The 7,883-nt window shown below is 38.4% G+C and overlaps 1 protein-coding gene across 3 annotated transcripts; it reads left to right on the top strand.

Moving 5' to 3' along the window:
* The first annotated feature begins 323 nt into the window (after positions 1-323).
* Positions 324-7,556, top strand: LOC121629698. Of its 3 annotated transcripts, XM_041969421.1 has the most exons (7): positions 324-432; positions 1,125-1,172; positions 2,564-2,682; positions 3,933-4,940; positions 5,045-5,200; positions 5,595-5,687; positions 6,094-7,556. In XM_041969421.1, the coding sequence occupies exons 1-7, from the start codon at positions 399-401 to the stop codon at positions 6,406-6,408; spliced, it is 1,773 nt and encodes a 590-aa protein (XP_041825355.1). In that variant the 5' UTR covers positions 324-398; the 3' UTR covers positions 6,409-7,556. The 3 variants fall into 3 exon arrangements, with proteins under 3 accessions (XP_041825355.1, XP_041825356.1, XP_041825357.1); XM_041969422.1 differs by lacking the exon at positions 2,564-2,682 and having other exon boundaries at positions 394-432; XM_041969423.1 differs by lacking the exons at positions 324-432; positions 1,125-1,172; positions 2,564-2,682 and adding an exon at positions 3,192-3,790.
* Positions 7,557-7,883: the final 327 nt, after the last annotated feature.

Below are 7,883 nucleotides of genomic sequence, written 5' to 3'. Positions count from 1 at the left end.
AAAAAAAGGCACATGGGTGGAGCTTGTGATCTGATTCAGCTCGTTGAGAAAGCACAGCTCCTACACCCACACTCTAAGAAATGAAATAGTGATGTTTTTCATATTATATTGATTTGTTTAGTTAAAATCACTGTAATTACTACATTTTTACATAGAACTTAACAAGGTCACATTGGAATAACATAATGAGAAGAGATGTCAAAGTGACAAAACACATACGATTTAAACGAACTTAATGTTCTCACATAAATTATACACTCAGGCAAAGATACTTCATTGTGACGCAGCTTCAGACATGCGCAGTAGCTGCAGCTTCAGACATGCGCAGTAGCTGCAGAGCCCGCTACAGTCGTCACCCCTTTCGGTATTTGTTCAAGTGGAAGCGGGAGGAATCGTTCATGTCCGTTGAAACCATCGTCCCTGAAAAAATTGGTAAGTAATATCGCTTTTTAATAACACAGCGTGAACCTAAGTTCCGGCAATCGGAACGGGTACGGGGAACGGGTTTTGTGTTGCCTGGTTATTGTCTTTGGTCTTACAATTTGAAAGTTAAAATAGGGGAATTGCTAGCTTAAATGTCCGCGCGTGTGTGTGTTTAAATATATCTTCCGTGGTCATTTAGTTCTTATTTGTTGTGATTAATCATAACTTGCGCTGATTTAAGTCTAGCTTGGGAGATTTAATTTATTAAGTCCTCATAGGCAACGTTACCTGCCACTTTTTTTCAAACTGCATGGCGCCAAACACGGCATCGAAATGCCTGCGACGTGTGTTACGCTTGTCATATACTCCAGGATAAGCAAGATATTTGTTCTTTTTCGTGTTCCAGGTGATGTTATCATGCTGTTTGAACTTGACCCGTAACAACAGTCAACTGTCACTTTGATTCTTAATCTTGCTCCCTGAGCTCCATTTCATATTCTTATTTTATATCATAGTTGTAAAATCTAAATATTTGTACGTAGCGTAATGCAGTGCTGATGATCATGTAAAGGCATAATGTGGCAATATCAAACTGGTATGTACAATGCTCCATTCAGTATTTTTTATGTTCCACTTGCTTTATAAGAAGTACCTATTCTGAAGCTGAAGAGTTTATTAATTATGGTCTCCTGTCTTTGCAGGTTGTGGATGTGGAGATGTAAACAGTGCTCGGAGTCTCTGTCCACAAGGTACCAGTTACTAAAACACTACAAATTAACACATTATCATTACGGTCAGCGACACCCATATCCATGTGCATACTATCAATGTCCATGTTCATTCAAAACATGGAATGCTCTAAAAACTCATCTGAGCCGCTGTCATGTTGATGTGTCGCATACTAGAAGTCCAGAACTAGGTGTTTTTATATGCCCTTTGTGCCCTGGAAGTGAAATACCATCTAGCAGAGAATATTTCTCTCATATCAACAATCACCTGAAGCAATATGAAACTGTAAATTGTGTGTTTCAGAACTGTACATTTCAAACTAATATATATGCTACTTACAAATCACATAAGAACAGAAGGCATCCACATTGCACAGTTTCAGACTTTAAAGTAGAACTAGTGAAACATGGTGACCATTATACACCTAAAGACAGTCTAGATGATCTTGGAGAAACTGCTTCAGATTTAAATAGTCATAATTTGATTGATGTAGACAGAAATGAGAACTTACAAGGAACAATCATTCATAAATTAGCAACTGTTCTTTTGAGATTAGAGGTTTTCTCACATGTGCCATGTTCAGCAATTGATGGCTTGCTTGAAGAGTTACATTTTATTTTAACCTCAGCAGCGCTACCTATATCACACATTACAGCTTGTGATATTTTCAGTAAACATAACCTCCAAGTTGACCAGACCATAATCAATGAGCTCAGCATTGCCATTTCTGCTAATAATCCTTTGGTAAAAGCTATTGCCAAGGGAGGTGCACTGGCAACTGCGTTCAAACGCAAACAATACTACAAGGAAAATTTTAACGTTGTGGAACCTGTTGAGTATGTACTGGATGCAAGATCCAACAAAACATTCCAGTATGTTCCCTTACTAAAGTCTCTACACCAGTTACTTGCTCGTGAAAATATCATTGAAAAGCTAGTTGATCATCATACAACTTTATGTGCAAAGGCAAACCAATATGTGAGCTATCAGGATGGTGATCATTACCAAAAAAATCCTTTTTTTAGTGAGGATTTGAGGATTTCCCTTTGTTTTTATATTGATGATTTTGAGATCTGCAATCCATTGGACACCTCACGCAAGAAACACAAACTTTGCGCAGTGTATTGGATTTTGGGGAACTTGCCTCCTGGTTGCAGCTCGACCCTTTCGTCAATCTACTTGGCACTATTATGCAAAAGTGATTATGTTAAAACCTTTGGCTATGGGAAGATATTTGAACCTCTGCTGCATGATTTAGTGATTCTTGAAAAGCAAGGGCTATTTATTCAACATCTTGGAGTTTTTATTAAGGGCACAGTTCAGTGTGTTGTTGCTGACAATCTGGGAGCTCATGGGCTTGCTGGATTTGTACAGAGTTTTTCAGGAAAATATTTCTGTCGATTTTGCACAGCTCAGGTTTCTGACATCCAGACACAAGAAGTAAAAACAGGAGTTTTTGAGCAGAGAACCAAGGAAGTTCACCAGCTTCATGTCAAATCAGCTCAAGAAAAAGGAATAAGCTGTTTTGGGGTAAGAACGTCTTGCATTTTAACTAGCACACTCTCTCACTTTAATGTAACAACAGGTTATCCACCAGATATTGTCCACGACCTGTTTGAGGGCATAGTTCCTGTTGAGTTAGCATGGTGCATTCAGGTGCTTATATCTAAAAAGTTGTTCAGTCTTGATCACCTCAACAGTCTGATCCATTCCTTTCCTTACAAGGAGGGAGACAAAACTAACCGGCCTCATTTGTTACCTAAAACATTTAATAAAAAACACTCGGTAGGGGGCAATGCCCACGAAAATTGGTGCCTTCTTCGGTTTCTCCATTTAATTGTAGGAAAACTTGTTCCCAGTGAGGAACCTGCTTGGCAGGTGATTTTGGATTTAAAGGACATTGTAGAGTTGGTCACTGCACCTGTTCATAGTGTAGAATCCATTGCATACTTGGAGTGCAAAATATCAGAGCATCGAAAACGTTATCAGGAACTGTTTCCCGATCAATGATTGTTACCTAAACATCATTTTCTGGAACACTATCCAGAAATGATAAAATGTTTTGGTCCCCTTGTGTCTTTGTGGACCATGCGATTTGAAGCTAAACATAGCTTTTTTAAGCAGGTTGCAAGGCATATAAATAACTTTAGGAATGTAACTTTATCTTTGGCAACAAAACATCAGTTAATGATTTCCCATCATATGCTTTGTGCTGACAACGAAAACCTCTCCTTGGATGTTAATGAAATCTCAGAGATCCCAGTTGATGTTCTCCAAAATGATATTGCTAGCACAATCAGCCAGAAATACCCAGAAATAACGACTGTAAACCTGGCTAAAAGTGTCACTGTTAGTGGCATAAAGTACAAAAAAGGCATGATAGTTGTACATGGAGCATGTGGTGGTCTGCCTGAATTTTCAGAAATAATTCAACTATGCATTATCAGAAATGATTTAAGTCTCATTATCAAAAAGTTGACCTCGTGGTACAGAGACCACTATCGGGCTTTTGAGCTGCATCCAACAACACAGTTAGCAGTAGTTCAGTTGAAAGAGCTCTCTGATCAGTATCCTCTGGCTGACTACAAAGTTGGATGTTTACGGATGGTGACTCTAAAAAGATTTGTGCTTGTGACAGGTAATTATTTTTATGAAATATGGTACAATGGGTTATCGATTATTAAAACTTGATTACTCCAAAACCGTATTGCATTAGTGAATTTTATTATGCAAAGTCTGAAGATATTTATCTTTTTTCTTTTTTTCTTTTTTTTTTCCAGAATAAGCACAACATGGCTGCATCACTGAGAGTTGTACTTGGTGTTGACAATGCAGCAAAACTGACTTTGCCAAGGGGGATTCCAGTTTCAGTAGAAGATCTAATGGAAGAAATTAAAAGACAATTCAGCTTGCCTGGCAATTTCAGACTGCAGTACAGAGACATTGACTTCGATAATGAGTTTATCAACTTGACAGACATCTCAGAAATCAAAGACAAGAGCACTGTGAAAGTCATTCAATTAACACCTGAGTCAGACACCACCACATACCAACCTCTTTCACAGTGTTTAGATGAAAGTTCTGTGTCCACAGCATCAGACACGGATATACTTTCCTCCTCTGAATCTACATCTTCAGTTTCACTGAGGTCACAGCTGTGGCCGCAAAATTTCCCGATACCTCAGTTTAATTATGAGGTACAAATTCAATTGGAAAAGGCCAATAAAGCCTTCCTTGACAGTGGTACACTTCTAAGTCCAAGTCCCAAACTGAAGTCAGATATACTTGATGGTTTGGCATCAGAAATAGTAAAATATAAAGTTTATCCATCAAGTGCAGAGTTTGATGACGTCGCCCGGGCCCTGATAACCAAGTATCCTGCTTTAAAGGAGCAGGGTTCAGTTACAGGCTTCTATGGATGGAAGATTAGTTTAAAGTATAAAATGGCAAACTACCGCACAAGACTGAGAAACATTGGTTGCCCAGAGTTGAGCATCAATAGTGTCAAAGAAAAGCGAGGTGCCACGGGTCAAAGTCCAAACCAGGTGAAGAAGCCAAAAAAAGCAGAGGTCAACTTCTGCCCTGATTACCCAGCAGGTGAAACCAGAGAAAGCCTTGAAAAAGAAAGGGAAGAACTTACACTTGAGGTAAAGAAGAGGAACAACTACCAGCTAATCAACTACAAGATGGAGAAAAGCTTCGCCCATAGGAGACGAGAAGTAGTTGAAGATATGCCCTTCATCGCAGAGTTTAAGAAGAGATGGCCAGCTCTGTTTTCCGAGTATCAGGTAGTGTTATTGGGGGGGGCCTAAATGTAAACCATTAACCCAAGACTTGTAAAGTTATAGCCATGTGTTGCTATTAACCTTCATTTTATCTCAATCTGTTTCAGGTAAATGCAGAGTTTACCCGAATTACCACCATTCCTTTGCTGTCAACCTTCATGGCTCAACTGGATCATTACTCTGACAAACTGTTGGCAGTCTTCAAAAAGAAGGGAGGAGCAGCAGGACGCAGGATTAACCTGACCATGGTAGCCATGGACCAGGTGTGTTCTTGCCATTGAAACTCAGAGTTGAATTCTTAACATAAATAACTTGTTTGATATTGCTGTTTTACCTGAGGTGCTGTGAGGTTGAGAAGTTCCAGCTAGATATAGTCAGACTCATTTCTAAGCACAGCTTAGGCTTGGGAACCAGTCTTCCTGAGAGGAATTAGGCTCTACCACTCTAGAGTTGCTGATGTCGGGGCACTGTGAAGGGGTGGGAATACTTTTTGCTCCCTGGCTCCCTGCCTGTACAACGGGATTTTCCCCCTGTACACAAGAGGGGATCATTTGTCCCCCTCCTGACTTTTTGTGCTTATGTGCTTAATGTAATTTTATTTTGAAAATTATAACACTGAAACCAGTTGCTTACAAAAATGTTTTTGGTCTCTGACAGAATCTGACCATTGAAGTAAGACGCGAGTGCATTCTGAAAGCCTTACGCATCTACTTGAATGAAGAACCTGAGAGCCTTGTAAGGACCCATATGGTGAGTTATGAAACTATTGATCAACCACAGCTTTTAACATAGCTAATTAATAAAGAATGTACATTTTAAACTGGTGTCATGTTAATATACAGAGTCAGACACAGAATCAGCCTCAGCCAGGCCTCAGAGTCAGTCAGACCTGGTGTCAGACTCGGTGTCAGATTGAGTCAGAGTCAAATCTAGTCAGTCAGAGTCAGACAGACAGATTCAGAGACTCAGTCAGCTTTCAGTAAGCCCAGAGAGTCAGACTCAGATTGTGTCTGTCAGTCAGACTCTGAGTCTGCCCTCAGTCACAGACTGTGTGTACTTTATACAATGGATTCTAGATGTATTTAATGTGAACATTTATAACACATGATACTGGTACTGTGATACTGAAAATACTGTTTCTTTCTTCCATTTTGAGGATGCTGATGTTGAGGCAGAGCGAGAAATGCAGAAAGTTGTTTTGGGCATCTACGCTGTGAAAAGAGAGGGAGCAGAGCAAGCAGATCCATACGCGGATGTTGGCATCCTTGTTGAGGGATGTACAGTGCTTCAAGACCTGAGGGAGGTGGCAAATGGCTGCGCAGTGCTGTTTGGCTTGATTTACTGTTTAAACTTGAGCTATCCCAAGGACCTTCGATACACTTTTGAGTTTCTTCAAAAAGTGGTGATGGGATTGGATGGGAAAAAGCTCTCAAATAAGGTTCAAGTCCTCAAAAACAAACTGCATGAGTAAAAAACTCAAATGAGACTGTGGTTCTGGATTGAAGTTAAGTTTCTTCTCACTTGGGAGAAAGTGAGAGCGCTAGAACTATAGTTCAAGAAACTATTGAGTTTCAAGATTTTTCTTTTTACTGTATTTGCTGTTTTCGCTTGTGAAATTTACCTGTGCATTTCATACACAAGAAATGGACTTTTTGAAATTGAAAAAGATGGAAAAGTAAGATGTTTTGCTTTAAATCATATGTGACACTCAGATTGAAGCTTCAGAGACACTCATCTATATGCATACTTCCTCACACTCTTTCTACAAGATACAACCACAGTGATTTCTCTGCATGTAGCTTCAGAGCTGATTGATAGCACAAGCCTGTACACACTAACACTCTTTCCACCAGTGTAATTCAGTTACATTTCTGCACACCTTTATCACCATCGAATGCCTCCCATTCTTAGGTCTCCACTACACAAACACATGCACACGCAATCTGCGTCCCTTTCTCACTGCTCCTCCACCTATTCCTCCCCATTACACTGGTCCTTTTCCACCAAATGATGTCTTATTTGAAATGCATTATTTTCTGTTTGTAGTGGAAACCTGGAACTGTAAATTACATTTTTGGTTGTTGGTACATTGTTCTTAGGTAGGACCAACCATTGTCAAGAGATATGCTAGGCTGTTCATATTTTTTGCACATTTTCATTCATGTTTATGTGCAAAAATCTCAAGGCATTGGGCTGTTTTTTTATACTATTGGTTGATGATGTTGCTTTGTGTAATGTATTCATTTTAAGTACTTTTTTCCCTTGAGGTTGCAAAATTGGTGGCATTTTTACAATTTTTTACATTGAAATATATTTATGCTGTTGTTGAGCATAAAAGTTAAGGTTGACCATTTCATAGTTAACCAAATGTTTGACTTAAAAATCTGTCTCTTAAAACTTGGCTTTTTCAAAAAATGTGGATTTAATTAGTTGTGGGGTTAAACAAAGTATGATATCTCATACTATTTTTTATTTCAGTATACTTTTAATTTATTTTATTTCAAGTATATTATCAGTTTTTGAAAGGATGTGAATACTGCACACTAATTATATACTTTTTTTTTTTTATTGCTCCCACTGTTACCTGAAGTTACTGGAGTTTAATAAAAGCTTGATTGAAATTCAGCACTTTTAAGTTGTATTTATTTAACTATGACAACCATGGTGTTGAAATAACAAACTTAACACATTAATATTAATTTTTGTTAAATTAAAAGAACTCATTCATATTAAGTTCACTTGATGCAGTGTGAGTAAATCCAGCATAGTTTTGTTGTGTTCATTGAATGTAACAATATCATGTAGTTTTAAAGTAGGAATATTACGTTAGATGTACTTAACATATATTTCTCGCACTAATAGCGATTTGCATTTCCAATTAAAACAACACAGTTTCGTGGGACCGGTTGACATAACTTTGTCAAGTAAAATCTACATTTGATTTCT

Source organism: Melanotaenia boesemani, chromosome 19 (assembly GCF_017639745.1).
Source record: "Melanotaenia boesemani isolate fMelBoe1 chromosome 19, fMelBoe1.pri, whole genome shotgun sequence".
Lineage (NCBI taxonomy): Eukaryota > Metazoa > Chordata > Actinopteri > Atheriniformes > Melanotaeniidae > Melanotaenia > Melanotaenia boesemani.
Note: the sequence above shows the minus strand (reverse complement) of the source record. Positions and strands in the feature narration are given on the sequence as shown.

Coding starts and splice junctions, on each gene's coding strand:
- LOC121629698 (XM_041969421.1), top strand. CDS start 399: ATGTCCGTTGAAACCATCGTCCCTGAAAAAATTG. Junction 433..1,124: donor CATCGTCCCTGAAAAAATTG/GTAAGTAATATC, acceptor CTGTCTTTGCAG/GTTGTGGATGTGGAGATGTA. Junction 5,688..6,093: donor GCCTTGTAAGGACCCATATG/GTGAGTTATGAA, acceptor TTCCATTTTGAG/GATGCTGATGTTGAGGCAGA.